Source organism: Notothenia coriiceps, unplaced genomic scaffold, assembly GCF_000735185.1.
Source record: "Notothenia coriiceps isolate Sejong01 unplaced genomic scaffold, NC01 NC01_scaffold00034474, whole genome shotgun sequence".
Classification (NCBI taxonomy): Eukaryota; Metazoa; Chordata; class Actinopteri; order Perciformes; family Nototheniidae; genus Notothenia; species Notothenia coriiceps.
The window spans coordinates 378926-394664 of NW_011367175.1; the positions used below are offsets into that span (position 1 = coordinate 378926).

Consider the following 15739-nt stretch of genomic DNA (forward strand, 5'->3'; position numbering starts at 1 on the left):
TCTTTGACAAAGTGCAAGGTTTTTGTGATGGCTTTACTTATGGAGCTTAAAAAGGTAGGATTACTTGTGTAAATGAGACTGAACATGTATACATGCATCTGTTGTATAATCTGTAGTAACAAATCTTCTAAAAGCCACAACATATTGGAGGCTTAAATACAGTATGGTCCTGGATTTCGTAGGTGGCAAACAAGTTGACACGTATGACATTGAGTTTCCATGGTCCTCCCAGTAGGGAAGGAAGGGGCACGGGTCAATGTCCAACACCACCCACACCACACCCTTAATGGAGAAATAGGGCTGAGTAGGGTCCTGCTCTTTCGTTGTCACTTTCCACATAGTGGTGCCGCCTGTGTTTATGTTTCGGAATGTTTCATCTACTAACACGTGATTAGATTTGACGTCAGCTGTTACAGAAAGTAAAACATTATCACACACTAGATTCATCATTACATCAACCATCTGTAAACCTTTGGCCCTTTTCGAACTAACACACTGTAACCCATGAAATGGACTCTTTGTTTGTAGTGTGGAAAACAAAAGTTTAGCTATCTCTTAAGAATATACACACAAAAGAGATAGCTAAACTTTTGTTTTCCACACTACAAACAAAGAGTCCATTTCATGGGTTACAGTGTGTTAGTTCGAAAAGGGCNCCTATGCATCTCTGAGAGTCACCCAGGGGTGTACAGTATGTATTCTCTGGAACTACAGAGGTGTGCAAGAGGGAACACAAAAGGATCAGTCCGAGTCTCAGAGCAGAAAAACTCCCCGCTCATCTGAAGAGTCCCAGATAATGAGTCACGCAGGACACATACATTACAGAAAGTCTCATATAGCAATATCCCCTGGTTAATAGGACATATCTCCCCTTTTAAAGGATGAAAGGATTTGGAATAAATAAAGTTGTTTTGTGCGGTCATTGTTTGTTTGAATTGATTTTGGAAGAAAGAAAGAAATCTGAAATCACATTTTAATGAGGTTGTTGCCCAAGTTAACTTACTGAAAACATTTTAACAATCAGGATAAATGCTAAAAAAACGATTAAAGTTTAAAGAGCAATGGGTAGTGTTTTTTTGTGTCATCTATTCATATTGCTTTTGCCCAATCTATCAAGTTATATTGATAGATAACACATTTTTGAATTATCTAAGAAATAACCATCCATAGCTGGCAATTTATTTTTAAATGTAAAATAATCACTTTGGGAAGAGAATAGTAACATTACCTTTCCCTCCTTTTGGTGTTGGTCAAAAGCAGCAATAAGCTCTTTGGCCCACTGGACCCTCTCCAGACTGGGGGAGAACTCCTCCTGCACAGCTTGGATCTGCCCCGGGTGGATAACCTGCTTACCTGCACAGGAAACACACACACAGAGAGAGAGGGAGAGAGAGAGAGAGTGTAAGTGAAATATGCAAATGGTAACAGCAGGCTAGGCTTCGAATCAAAGAGACATTTGTGCTAAAAAACAATGTTTTTACGTGTTGGCACAGAGCTTTCAATAAACCAGTTTGTGCCAATTACACTCCCTGATTATAACAAGCAAGATATGTTATTATGAAAACTGTTGAGCAAACAGCTGCATGAATGGAAAAAGAAATCCCTGAGATTGATGAGGGATTGCAGCCGGCACTGTTCACAAGAGGGAGAAACCACAACAGAGAAAAGCAATGAGACAAGAGAAACAGGAAATACAGAAGACTAAATTGTGTGTGGATGTTTATGTGTCCGTGTATCCTATGGCAACACTGAGGTGAGTCAGATGGTCAGCACGGGACCAGAGGAGGCTGTGCATCATCACTTCTGGTCGCAGGCCTTCTGTCTGACTGTCCTTAGACTTCAGCATGTGAAAGAGGGAATACTGCTGACAATATAACACACAGAGCCCAAGTAAAAACATACACAGCAACTCTTAAAAAAATGCCAATAAAATAAAACAAAATTAAGAAAAATACGTTTAGACCAAATATTATATTTATAACCATATTCAAACATGTTAAACAAATGTTTTCAAGCATCTTCATTCAAATACTTTCTATTAACTGGTAAAAATAAAAGAAATGCATGTATTTTCCCATGATAACATTTTATACAATTTCAGAACCTTAGTGGTTTTCATACCTTTCAGAAATGGCATCTTATATCCAACTGAAACACGAGCCTAACATGGAGTTAAGGCTCTGTCTGAGACAATCCCCCACCCCCTCCCATGCCCCGGCGCTCCGTCTCAGTTAAATGTGGGCTAACGCCGCAGACATAATCCCGTGTACATTTGCAGATCAAACTTGTAGTGATAAGTTAAGGTTATGAAACGTCTGGTGAGAACGACGGCTCAGCGGCAGCCAGCAGGAACTCGACACTTTAGGGCTTAGCTCTGTCGCTGACAACAAATCCTTCAAGGTGGCCGAGCAGGCGGGCTGCACGCACGAAAAAATGTTGCCCAGGAGAAATGAGAAGGGGAGAGGAGGATAAGACAGAAGAGGAAAGGGGAGGAGAGAACCCACACCCTGCATCCAGCTCCGCTCACCCCAGTTAACCTCCAAAAAACACACAGAGCACCAACACAATGAGCACACTGTAGTTAAAGGCTTGAACAATTACTAATGAGAGAACACAATTCATTGACTTGCAACTTATGACAAATAGATATCTTCGAGGGAATCATGCACAGCATAAATTGTGACACTTGGCACCTGTTAGCCAGTCATTGCGAATTCATGAATGCCTGCGTGTTTGTTTGTGTGAGGCGGAGACACTAACTGCACATTTTCGGTTGGACTAACAGCCCTGAGGACTCCCCAGGGCCACGCTGGAGATCTGTAGGAGTGTGTGTGTGAGTGTGTGCGTGCAATCTTGTGTATATTTATTTGTGCCTGCCCGTGCCTCTGCAGTACTAAAATATCAATTGTAGTTTGGATATTATACAGATATTGTATTATTGTGAGGATTTAGGCCAGAGGAGCCACCTGTTTTACTTCTGTTTTGGAGAAAGGAACATGTTTGCACACTGAAATTGGCTGGTTTAAATATATTTAAAGAGTGTGTCTCTTTGAGGGTATGTCTGTCTGTTGTGTGCCTGCCTGTGTAGGACAACAGGAGAATGACAGAGTGAAGAGGAAACAGACAGGGTGACTCAGGTGCCCTCAGTTACAACCCATTGGTTCTCCTAAAAATGCATCACTCATGCCCTCCAGCCAATCCTGGCCTGCCATGTGGTGCTGGCATCTCATTGGAGGATTGCCATTTAGCAAAGTGCTCTCAGGCGAATGATGGGCAGGGTCCCGGGGATGGAAGTGAAATGCCTTCCCTGAAAGCAGAGAGCTTTGTGGAACCGATTTCTATGTCAGTGAGGCAAACACTTTTGGAAGGATCATTCAGTCTAAGCAGCGACATGTAGTATAAAGCACATAAAACAAGGTGCTTATTAAGTAAAGATACTGCACTCTTTTATACCTAAAAATGAATGACCTTCCTCCCAAACAGATTTACTTGGTCAAGGTTTTTGCTGGATTTTGCCTTGCATGTCCCATGTACTGGTAAGAAGTCTAGATGTGTGTGTCTCACCAGTGTGTTCTGTGCTCAGTGCTAATGGGTGCTGGATGCAGCTTAGGTAGTGCCAAGGTCAATTACTGCACAGGTAGACGCTTTTGGCTGCACCGTATTATTGCTTAAGCACACTCGGGCCAGTAATAGCTACTAACTAAGATTATACAGAGTGCCCATGGCTTGTAAACCACTAATCCAGTGCTTTGATGGTTCGGTTCCATATCAAATCGGACCATTTATTTCATCAACCGGCTGCTACCATCTCAAAAATATTTTTTTTCTTCAGAAAAAAACAAACCCATTTGATTCAAAAAGGCAAATGATTTAAACAGATGTGCATAGGTTTAAGAAACCCCTCAACATAACATGCGACTAACAGTAGTGTGTAAATAAATATAAATATTTAATTAACCTGGAAAAAGATGAATGTTTAACTGTTTAGTAGCAAGGTGTATAATATCATCGACAGGAACACACACACACACACACACACACACACACACACACACACACACACACACACACACACACACACACACACACACACACACACACACACAATTTGGTGAAGTGAAGTGTAGGTAACATGTCTCTAGGCCAGGGCAACATGGAGTGCTCACCATTCACAATTATTCAGAGCCCAAAAAGTGTTAAGTGCTTCTTTTTCTCCATTTAATTCCTGAATGAATGCTGGCTAATTGCTTCGTTCAATGATCTCACATTCAAAGAATAACAACCTAAACATAACATAGAAAAATAAAACAATATATAATGAGATTCACCCACGCCCTCATTTCTTATGTGGAAACAAATCACAGTAGGAAGTATATCATATGTTAAAATAATCAGTCTGCAAAGGATCAAAATATCAGAATATATAAATGTGCTGCGGCAGAGGAAGAATGACTGGAATATCCACTTTGGAACAGGCTGTCCAGCCTTCTGTGGTCTGTTACACGCAGTCCGCGGGGCACACACACACACACATTTTGCAAGCGTTGCCTGGCTACAGACTCACCGAGAGCGCTGTTAAAGTAGACCCTACCACTACTTTAACTCCCTTTATACTTTAGCACACACACATGCATATTTGCACATAAGCAGGTAAGCACCCAAGTGCACACACACAAAACCAATCATAGTGGCACAAAATAAATGTCAGAAAAGCATTTAAGGACAGCTGTGTCGTTCACAATTCACTTTAGCAGCACCTGAGGTGCTTAAAAAAAGACAAGCAGCCAGTTCTTAAACCACTGCCACAATGGACATTTTGAGACGTTCATTCATTACAATGAATCATAAATGTATATGGATTTCAAATGAAAAGCCAGATGGTCTGCAACCTTCCACTCCATTTTAACTCAAATAACATATACATCCTATTCTCACTTGGAACAAAGAAAGAGAAAGACCTGGTTAAAGAGGCAAGGAGGAACGGATATAACATGTGGGATTGTCTGAATGTTGCTGGCAACAGGAAGTTGAGGACAGTCCGTTATGCAGGAACACATGGATGTATAATAAGGACTGGATACAGCGTGGGAGGCGGGGCCTCGTTAATTCCTATGAGAGTTGCTCATTGGCGCATGAAGACAAAATGGCCCAACTTTTGAGAGCGCGAAACGTCACGAAAGTATTCATATAATCATATAATCCGTTCTTATTGTGCATCCATGGGTAAAGAGGTACTACATACATGTAGTACTTGACAGGTCACTATGGACGTGGGTCCCTGTGGTTAGTTCCGTGTGTGTGTGAAAATAACTCTCAGAATAACGTTATTAGCACATTTTACAACTTGAGGACCGAATGTTTTTAATAATATACAAATGTTCATACTGGGTAGTTTATTTAGTTTAAAAAAAATTATCCAACGATTTACAGACGTCTCTTTCCCAATGTTAGTCAATGGGAAAAAGTCTTTCCGGGCCCAGCGACTGATACGGAAGTGTAGTACCGCCGTTTGGCCACAACTAATATTTTCCTCAGAGTCCGGCGCACTTCCTGGGGGCTTGCAGCCACAGGGAGAAGTGAAGAATAAAAATAAAGGGCAACTGCTGAATGATGTGCAGAAAACAGCCATTTCTGGGATGGCCAAAGATGTTGTGATCATGACTTGAGGTGACCTTATTTAATGGGACATGGGCAGATTAGAGACCCATTTAGCAGGAGCTTTACCTGTAAAGCCCATGAGAGCGCCCTCCCTGGCCTGTCGCCTCAGCCCCTCCACATCTTTGTAGTCGATGTAGACCAGGTCGATAGCCTGCAGCCCAAACGCTTTGGTGGTCACGACCACCTTCTGCCTGGCGTAAAGGAGCTCCCTGGCATCCTTGGTCCGTGTGGCACCTGAAGGGTGGTTGAAAGGGTAATTAAAAAAGTAACAGAGACAAGTACAAGACAGCAAGCAGAAAGTTAAGCAGGAGGTGTAATGACTACCTATGCTGGCACAGAAGTCATCAGAGCCAAACACCACACCGTCATGGTGGAGGCCGGCCTTCGGAGCAAGTCGACGGACTTCCTCACAAACCGCCTGGAAAGAATGTATTAATTTATAACAGGCTCACTCAAGTGTCACAGATTGATAGAGGAATTAAAAAGTTGGACCTATTGATAATGTAAAAGTTTAGATAATCTGGATTTCGGAATTTTCTTTGCAGGCAGAAAAAGTCATCACACTTAATTCTCTTTGAGAAATGTTTAATTACAGGATGATAGTAAGGGAAAGCTTTTGTGTGGCTATTTTTATTAAGACCTAAGACTACTGAACATGTCTAACTATTATAAGCCCCATTTCTAAGGCACGACTTCAGGCAACAATTATTACCGAATACGGGGGAAGAATGTGGAATGTGATTGTCTGTGGTGAGGAGCGTGAAACAATAAGAATGCGTCTCCTGGCTTTTGTTAGCCTCCAAATTAATTTCACCACTAGCTGTGCCACAGTGATTTCTTTTTTTCATGTCTGTAACCTGGGGTTCAGTCTGGGCAAAGATACAGGGTGTCCTCAAGAAAGCACAGAGAGGCACCCCCTGCCATCAAAACACACACACACACACACAAACTGACAACCACAGACAGTCACAGAAACAGAGTAGAGAACTAAAAGACAAATAAACCAAACTCTCAAAACCCATGCCCTTTTCCCCATGTAGCTGAAGGTCGTGCCGTACTATAACAGGAAGCGCTTTGATGCCTGCCAAAATATCATTAAGAACTTTTCCACTATCATGATATTCAAACAGCTCTAATTAAAAATCAGTGTGTCTGGAGAGGGGTAGAGAGAGACGCAGGCATACAGACAGAGAAAAGGGAAACAGAAAAAAGCCTCATTTTGAGAGACTGTCCGAAAGCTTTGAAACCCTTTCATTTTGGACACGTGGAGTGTGCTCGCTGACGCCGTCTTTAATCTAAAGTGAACAATGGACCGACAGCAAAATGCCTTACGCAGGCAGTTTTGGGGGTTTGTTTGTAATTTACCTTAAAATTGAGCAGGCCCACAGCGGTTTCCACAAAGGTGACCAGACGGACGGGTTCTGTCAGTGCCCGTCCTTTCAAGTAGTGCTGAAACCTGTCAACAAACTAAGCACACGGGGACAATCGCATGCACGACTCATTAACAACACCCAGGGTTTCTGTAAATAGAAAACAATAAACCGAACAATCAAAATGAATTAATTACTTTGTACAGTCGTCACTTTTATTAGATGTTGCTTTGCTGGAGCACATACTGACTATTCACTATAGCCTTTGTTATAGAAACACTTCATGATAAGCCTGATTCCATTTGTGATATTTTTAATATGCACAGATCTACAAGGAAATGATATGTTCTGCTGGTCTCTATTTGTGTGCTCCTCTGTAGAATGTGTGCAGCTGAAGTCCTCGTAGGACTAATGATCCATTATTAGTTATATAAATGAGAAAAACAGGAAACCAACACTTACATATTGAGCTATCGAGTCAGAGTGAATTTAAAACCGGTAGTAAAAGAAACCTCAGGAGTAAAAATACATAAATGATTTGACACATCTTTCACAATCCACTGTGGGGTAAGAGACAGAGGGGGGGGGAAAGAGAACTCTTAACATGCAAAAACTCACTTCTGATATGAATCTTGACACCTTTATTACCTGCACTGTTTCCATTTCAGTCCTTACGCAGAAACACATCTATGAGAGTTCAAATAGCGAAGAGAGCGAGCACAGGAGGGCAACAACAAAAGCGGGGGAAATGAAATATTTTACATTATCACCAGGGTTCCCCCCCTCGTCTGAAGTCTTCTGCTCCAGCTTCTTTCGCAGGTTCTGCAGAACTACAGCATGTGTTCCCCTGAGAGAGTGTGCACATATGTAAATGCACACATGCACGCACGAGCACATGCATACACACGAAGAAATGAATACCGAAAAGGGGAGAAGAAACAAGATTTGGGATGTCTTTGAGTGTGTCACTCCTACATTATTCTGTTTTGCGTCCCCCCCCTCCATGGCAGGGAACAGGGAGACTGGAGCAACAATCAGAGTGTGATGTGACACTTTGCTGAGGCCTTTATTCTGCACAACTCCTGCTAATATGCAAGCTCACCTAAGTAGGGCTTTAAAACCAAGTTTAATTCTTTGAAGACCAAAGCATTTCAATTTTTTTCCAACAGACCAGTTCACAGCTAGCCCTGGACTGCCAGTGGGGTAGCCCAAATTCCAAAATCTATCATCTGGAAACACACAAAAGCCCCCTCCGTCAGATATTTCCTTTCAATGCCAGTCAAAAAAAAAAAGAGAAAAGGAGAGGGCGCAAAAGCTCAGAGTAGAAATGTCTAACTCCATGTCCCCCCTTCCTCTCCTTTCTCTCGCTCCCTCTTTGACACACCAGGAAAAAAGACAGATACAAATAACCTCAGGTAGAGCACTGCTATTTTTCTAAATGAGGAGCATAACAACCCTGTGCTCGCACTCACCACTCCTGTCCAGAAAAACTGAAAGAGAGGACATCCATTGAAGGATTTCAAAAAATAGGGGCAATTTTAATCATCTCTCTATTCAATCTCTGTTGGATAAATCATATCTGAGAGATTTGCATAAATACAAACCATCAAAGACTTTTCATCTTCAAAGAGGTTTTCAAGACCCAATAGGCTTTGTACTGTAATCATCTGAGGTCACAACCCTGTGGGAGCAAGGCTGCTATGGTAACATAAAAACTAACGCTGGGGGCTTAGCATAATATCCCCCCTCCTTCGCAAACACAGGAAGGGGTGGGGGGGGTCAGAGAGGGAGTGTGAAAAGAGGGTGTAGATATAAACCTATTTCTGTGACAGAGGAAACTAGATAGATACGGCCCGTTGTGGGCTGATATTACACACAGAGATTACCACGGCGACACTGTGCCACGCAAACCCCAACAAGGCCGCGACGAGCCGAGCCGTGTGTTTGGATTCTGCCGAAGGAAAACAAATGACAGCTCAATGCGGCGGCAACGCTGGCTAAAGAACCTCCTTGCCTCTCTGATTACATGTTTCTGTCCTTCTGTATTCTCCTCTTCAGCCATTATACACTCTGAGGGCCTGATTTGCACTGCATAAGAGGTACTATAGCGCCGGTTCATTGTTCCTCTGCTGCATACAGAAACCATTAGCTGTCAATGGCTCTCAAAACTAGGACCCTTTAAGATGTTATTCACTGCTGAATTGCAAAAGTAAGGGAAAGAGAAAAGGAGAAATAACACCTCTTATCACCATTCAAAGCCACGCTACAAACAAGCCCTCTGACAATTTCACCACCCAATCATGAAAAGAGAAGGAGGGAGAGATGGAGCCAGAGAAAGGAAGCTATAGTGGGACAAGTTTCAATTAATTTTCTTCAAAAGGGGGCCAGATTAAATGTTTCCGGCCTGCTGAAGTGTTCATTTCACAGAGGGGAAGCGGAGAAAGGGATGAGGGGAGGGGACGGGAGGAGGAGTAGAGGAGGAGGAGCGGGACAGGGTGCGATTCTTTCGGTCCCAGTGCACACCAAATAGTGTGGTGGGCAAAGAATGCACATGGCTCCGAATCTGTGTGAGAATTGTCCTCAGACAAAGGAGGGAGTTACGCCTGTTATACCCCAATAAGGCCTGTCAGTCACACAAGGGCCGGGGGAGAGGAGGAAGGCAGAGCTAAAGGTTTCCACACAAAGGGAAACAAGCAAGTCCATCTTTTAGCGACAAATCAGTCTGGAGGTTCTTGTGCTAATATCAATAGAGAGAAACAAGGGAGAAAAATAAACAAGTAAGGGATTTACTGTGCTGCCTTACAAGAGTGGAGAAAATCAGACATGCATAAGAATGCACACACAGAGAAGCTTGAGTGAAGAAGACACAGAGAAAGTTTGAGGGACATAGAAGAGATTAGATGAGCATACATGAGTAAATCAAGGACCTCTCCAAAGCAACTGACTTTTTCAGAAGCACACATGCACCTGCTGATGCAGAAACACCCCGACAAGCACACTGTAAATCCAGCGTGCAAACAGATTTACAGTACACTCAGTGTTCCTGCGACAAAGCTTTAGAAAAAAATAAGGACATAAGCAGGCAATTATTCTATCACTTTATAGCTCTCAATGGGCTGACTGATTTTCAGCGTAATAATACCCAACGGTGGATGTATTTTTGTTGTTGTTTCTTTAAAAAAAGGAAATGAATGCAGAATAAAATTGACTTAAGCGAAGAAAAGTAGTGAAGGGAGGAACGGCTGAGCTTAGGGAGAGAATTAGTGAACACCTGTCAGCAATTATACTTGGAAGAAAGAAAAGGGCAGCAGGAAATAGATGTGTTCTAATTAAAAGCACTAGTTAAAAATGTGTGTGTGTGTGTGTGTGTGTGTGTGTGTGTGTGTGTGTGTGTGTGTGTGTGTGTGTGGGCGTAAAGCTGGGGGAAAAGCCAAACAAAACACCCTCCTTTGACCTCTCTCTTCTAAACAATTCTTAATGTCTCTTCTTCTTCTTCTTCTTGACATAATAAAAGATTTAAAGAGGAAAACAGCCACTTAAAAAATGCTTAGGTAAACGGCATGTCAATATTAAAATGTGTGAAAAGAGAGGAAAAGAATGTCAACCGTATTCAGCAAGAAGTTCTTGAACCTGTGAACTGTATTCACACACACACAGGGAAGGAGGCTGACAGTAACCTGGTTCCTTGTGGTAAGTGAACCATATGGAGCTGATCAGAAAAGCCTGCATTAATGATGTCACTGTCTCCTGACCTTTGGGGACCTGACATCCGTACAGCGCCCCTTTATAGAAAGCCAGAGGGATGGCCAAGCCCAGACTAGCACCTCTTAACTAGGGCGCAGGCGCAGTTAGTATGGACAAATTGCAATTTATAATACTGAAAATTGGGAATAATATCAGTGTGCCATCATTTAGAAGAGTTTTTGATCAGAGAGGTGACGGGAGACCTTCAAGTACCAAGTCAAAAGGCAACTAGATTTACATTCTCACTTTGTAACTTAAGATATCAGTTTGTTTTCTTGCTCATACACAACTGGAAAGATAGCCTTTCAAGTTAATATCAAAACATATTCAAAGGTGTCCATAAATAACTGAATGTAATGCATGTTTCAGCATGGAATTGATTGGCACCCGTTTGGAGCCTTAAGTTTGATTTGGATAAACCCTTTACAACAATATTAATCAAACATTTCCCAAATTGGGATCAACAAAGTACTTCTTATCTTATCTTAAAATGTTTCCTTAAAAAGTTCAGCAGTAGCAGAAGGTCCCGTTGTGATGTTTCAGAGAGCTATCAGGCTTTTGAAGCTAATCCGAAGAAATGTCATCTTTTACTTGAGCAGCGGCCAAGAAAAACACTCTGTCCCCGAGTTCTGCCACAGGGATCGATTCCCAGTTTTACTGGGAAATAGAAAAGTTTGTTATGATTGCTTTCAAGATTCCCGTGGTTTCCTCTTACTCCATGAGTTTGCGTAAGAGCACCGCTGTGTTTTTTTAAAGAGACACCCAGAGGAGAAAGAGAGAAAAATCATGTTTGTTCTAGTCCTGTTTAGTTTTTGCATGTATTGCAACTTTGGGTTGCTTTTTTCTTTTCTTTTTTAGGAATCCATTGCACATGGTTTTGAAATAAATCTCTTTCCGGTTACTTCAGTAAGTCTTCTTTGACTTTAGAAAACGACAGAAGCACTTCAAAGGCAAGCAAATACTTCCAACTTACCCACTGCACTTCCTGTGTGTCTTCCACTTTAGGCAACATGATGGCAGGAGGGAGAACCTCAGCCTGCAGGATGACCTGCAGGTCAGCCTCAGCAAAGCCACTGGACACAGAGTTCACCCTCACACACTTCTCCGTCCGGCCCAGGTCCAGTTCAGCCAACATCCTGGGGATGGTCTCCCTGGCCTCTGTCTGCAGCAAAGGAACACAACACACAGACAGAGAGCCTCATTATTTCACGTCATGCATTTGGTCTGGAATACACTATTGAATCACTAATGTGAAATGTTTTAAGATACGACAGCTTGTGACTACCCAAGAATATAGGAGAAACAGGCAAACGAGAGCAAAAAAAAAGGTTTAAAACATTTGTTCCGAGCTCCTATCAGCATTCACAAACAATGCATGGATGCAAGTACTGGATACATCGTTGAAGAATGATATTAAAGTCAAATTTCTTCCAAGAAAATGTTTCTACATAGATTATAATGGACATCAAGCCTAATCATAAAAATAGACTACACAATGCCAAAACAAATAAGGTGTCATTAGTGGGTGATTAACAAAGCATACAACACTTTGGAATAAATTGTATGAAAATGAATATTAAAGATAGAAAAATACACCACCAAATAACCACCTGCCCTCTCCCTTGGCTGCTATTCATCTATATATACACACAGTAAGCACCAAATCACCTAAACAGAAGCTGCACACTCAACTTTGCTCTCTCAAAGCCAGCATTGTATAAGCTGAGCAGGAAGAGAGATGAGGAGGATGGAAAAAAAAGAAGAATCAAAGCGAAACCTACAGTCCCAGCTTCCATCAGTAACACACCAGCACACGTCGCTATATTCAAACCAGATGCTGGACTACAGGAATGGAGAGAGCGAGGGATGAAATGGGGAGAGAGGTCCGGCCAGTGAGAGGGGAGAGGCTCTCTGGGAGAAATGTGGTCCCAGTTAAGCAGCATGAGGAAACGGTAGCTTAGGAGTTGTCAGGTCAGATCATAGGAAGGAGCCTTTGAGTGCTTGTGTGTGTGTATATGTAGTGGTGATCCTTAGATTGGGATTTCTTTCCGGTTTTCCCCTTTATACCACCAAAATATTCTCTCAGAAGTACTGAATAAACCACGTTTTGGAGATGCTTATTCATGAAATGCAATGGAGGTCATTTGATTACGGCACTGAAAGTTGGTGGTAAACGTCGCATCATGCAATGTGACGCACATTTTTTGTATTACTTCAAACGGATCTGAGTTGAACATAAAAACAAGGTGATCATTAGTGGACAGATAACTGAAGTAATAAAATGAAGTGTGTCCATGAAAGAGAAACTGTAGACAAATACAACATGGAGAGCCCATACATCACAATCTCTTGTAAAAAGTAAAGTGGACCACAGCCAACCGAGGTTCAGTTGTATGAGATGACGGGGACCCCTCAAAGTTCACGAGACAGCTTCTGAGACGAAACAGCCCTCGCTCTGATCTGCTGGAATGCAGAACTGTTCTTGATATTGCTCACACCCCTCCAGTATCAATAAAATATAGTATCAAAGTACATATCAAAGATTTGCTGGGATTTAATAGGGGTCATGAGCGGGATGGACTGCTGCGTGTCATCTATGTCTGCCTTTAGCCTCATTGAATGAGACAAGAGGGATTGTCACAGCATACGATGAGAGGGCTGTGATCTTTGCTGTAACCTCTCTGTTACTCTTTCCTACTGTCGCTCTCATGAGCCAAGATCGACCTGTAACTGTACCGTGGTAACTTAAAACGGATGGAGCGATTTACGCAGCCATAATTCACTGTTCATAAACCTGCTACTTGGTAGATTAAATTCTGTCTGTCCTTCCTTAGTTCATGGTGACTGGAGAAAATTGATCTGTGAGAACCGCTGGCTGCCTCATAATGCCAGGAGTCGCATTGATCCCTGACCAAACTAAATAAATAGCGATCCAGAAAGGATCAAAAAGCATGGTTTATAACATTCATAGATCAAATAGACTGGAGCCTCCCGCTCCAAACTCAGCCTGATACAAGCAGCCTGCATGTAAAAACTCCTAATGTAACCAGAGACCACTCATTGCAAGGATTGTCTCCTGCACTTTTCTTCCTTTGCGACGGTATTTCTGAAACCATGACGCCGGGAAGGTCGCCAGGAAGGCAGGAGAAGGCCAGGTCACTGCGCAAACTATCCTTTCTTTTATCTTGCTTTCTCTGTAAAGAGAGAGATATAATTCCGCCGTACACCTTGACCCCTATGGGCTCCGCTACTCCGAGCTTGAATAAAGCCCTTTGAAAAGGAGATATTTTACATTAATGGAAAGCCATCCAACAAGTTGCTTCAAAGCTCCCTCCCCAATCACCTGGTGTCCCATGGAGCGCTCGCCCCAACGTCAGCTCCGTCTCCTCTTTGATTCCCTCCATCATCCTCATCATTAGAAGCTGACACGCAGGCAGGCGGGCGGGCGAGCAGTTGGCCAGGCAGGCAGGGTTGTCGAATGCATAGATGCACACGAGAAGCTTTTCAAGTGCAGAGAGGCTGACCTTCCAAAGAGCGAGGTCAGCTCCTTAACACACAGCCTGAGCCCAGGATCCTACAGAGTGCTGTGTATACGTGACACAGCATGGCTACAGCCTTGTAGACACATTAGACCAAAGCGTCTAAACTCATGTGTGTACGGTCCACAGCGGGACGGACTTCCTTTCCAGCATCAGATCATGGATGTCCAGGCCTGCCGCCATGCGACGTCAAACCTCACCCCCGGACAGACTCCCTGTCCCTTCATTCAATTTGAATAGGATCTTAGAGCAATGGCAGTTACTGTACTGTATACAAAATTGAAAAAAACAGAGAAGTGAATCATAGAAGGGGTGGAGTAGACTTTTCAAAAAAATGTACGGGGATTTGTCATCACTAGGCTGATAAACAGCAAAATACATAATAGACTACCGGTACTATATAAATGATGATCATTAACAGCGATAAGCGAGTGTAAAAAAAAAATCAATGTGTACTGTAAGCAGATCGCACCATTTATCACAAACTTCAAACAGTGGACTGCTGTGCCTTTTATTCGCCAAGCGTATATGTTTGGTTTTGTGTGAAAAGAGTGGGAATTCATGAGTCACAATAAGTGTACTTGTTTTCCATTTGCTTTTTTTCTACCTTGCGAGAGCTGGCGTTTTGCGTCCTGCTGTGCTACTTGCGATGCCATTTAAAATGAGCTGCAGACTATCGCAGGTGATGTCTGCCTCCCTGACGTGTGAGTGTGTACGCACTTGTTCGTCTGTCTTTTTCAGAAGGTGTGCGTGTTAGCAGGCTTCAAGTCATTGCGGATGGGTTTTTGACAAGTGGCACGTCGCTACACTCCAGAAAGCTGGAGTGAGATGACGGACTAATTCAGGCTACGTTGATAACTGAGACGTAGCGAAAGGAGACTCGGGCCTTCACTCTGTCAGTTGGAGGCACACCGAGTTATCAGTTATCCTGTCAGGGCAGACAACAAGACATTACTAGCAGGAAAGAGAAGGAGGGGTTTGTACATCGTGAAACCTGCTTGTCTTCTTTGGTAAAAACGGACAGCCTGAGGTGGAAGAATAGCTAACTATTTATTCACTTTAATTAGCCATGAAAGGATCTCATTATAGCTCTTTGGTTACAGTTCATTACAAGCTGCATTGCAATGTTATTCTGGAAATTAATTCCCGAGGCTATGTATCCATTTTGAAGGAAAAAATGATGGTACGGCTCATCATTCAGTATCTTCTACATAAATCTATTCTCTGCATAATTACAATTATTTGGAGTTTTGTTCATAAGTGATTAAGCATTAGTTTGCAATTATGTCTCATTTGCAACTCCCAGTACAGCTGTCTCCAACCTAGTCTGTCCAATTTGCTGTTTGCCTCACAACACTTTACAACACCATAATAATTACGCTTAACGTGATATCTATCTATTAGCTTTCTTCAGTAAATGCCGGTTTG

The 15739-nt window shown here is 42.6% G+C and overlaps 1 protein-coding gene across 1 annotated transcript in view; it reads right to left on the reverse strand.

Moving 5' to 3' along the window:
- Nucleotides 1-1078: 1078 nt before the first annotated feature.
- The window catches only part of clybl (citrate lyase beta like), a 30530-nt gene continuing 15869 nt past the window's right edge, over nt 1079-15739 (reverse strand). The window contains exons 3-7 of the mRNA XM_010790661.1: nt 11746-11934; nt 7024-7125; nt 5983-6076; nt 5725-5892; nt 1079-1353 (exon numbers count right to left, since the gene is read on the reverse strand). Coding sequence (XP_010788963.1) covers nt 1118-1353; nt 5725-5892; nt 5983-6076; nt 7024-7125; nt 11746-11934 — 789 coding nt within the window. The 3' untranslated portion in view covers nt 1079-1117. The remainder of the gene's footprint in view (nt 1354-5724; nt 5893-5982; nt 6077-7023; nt 7126-11745; nt 11935-15739) is intronic.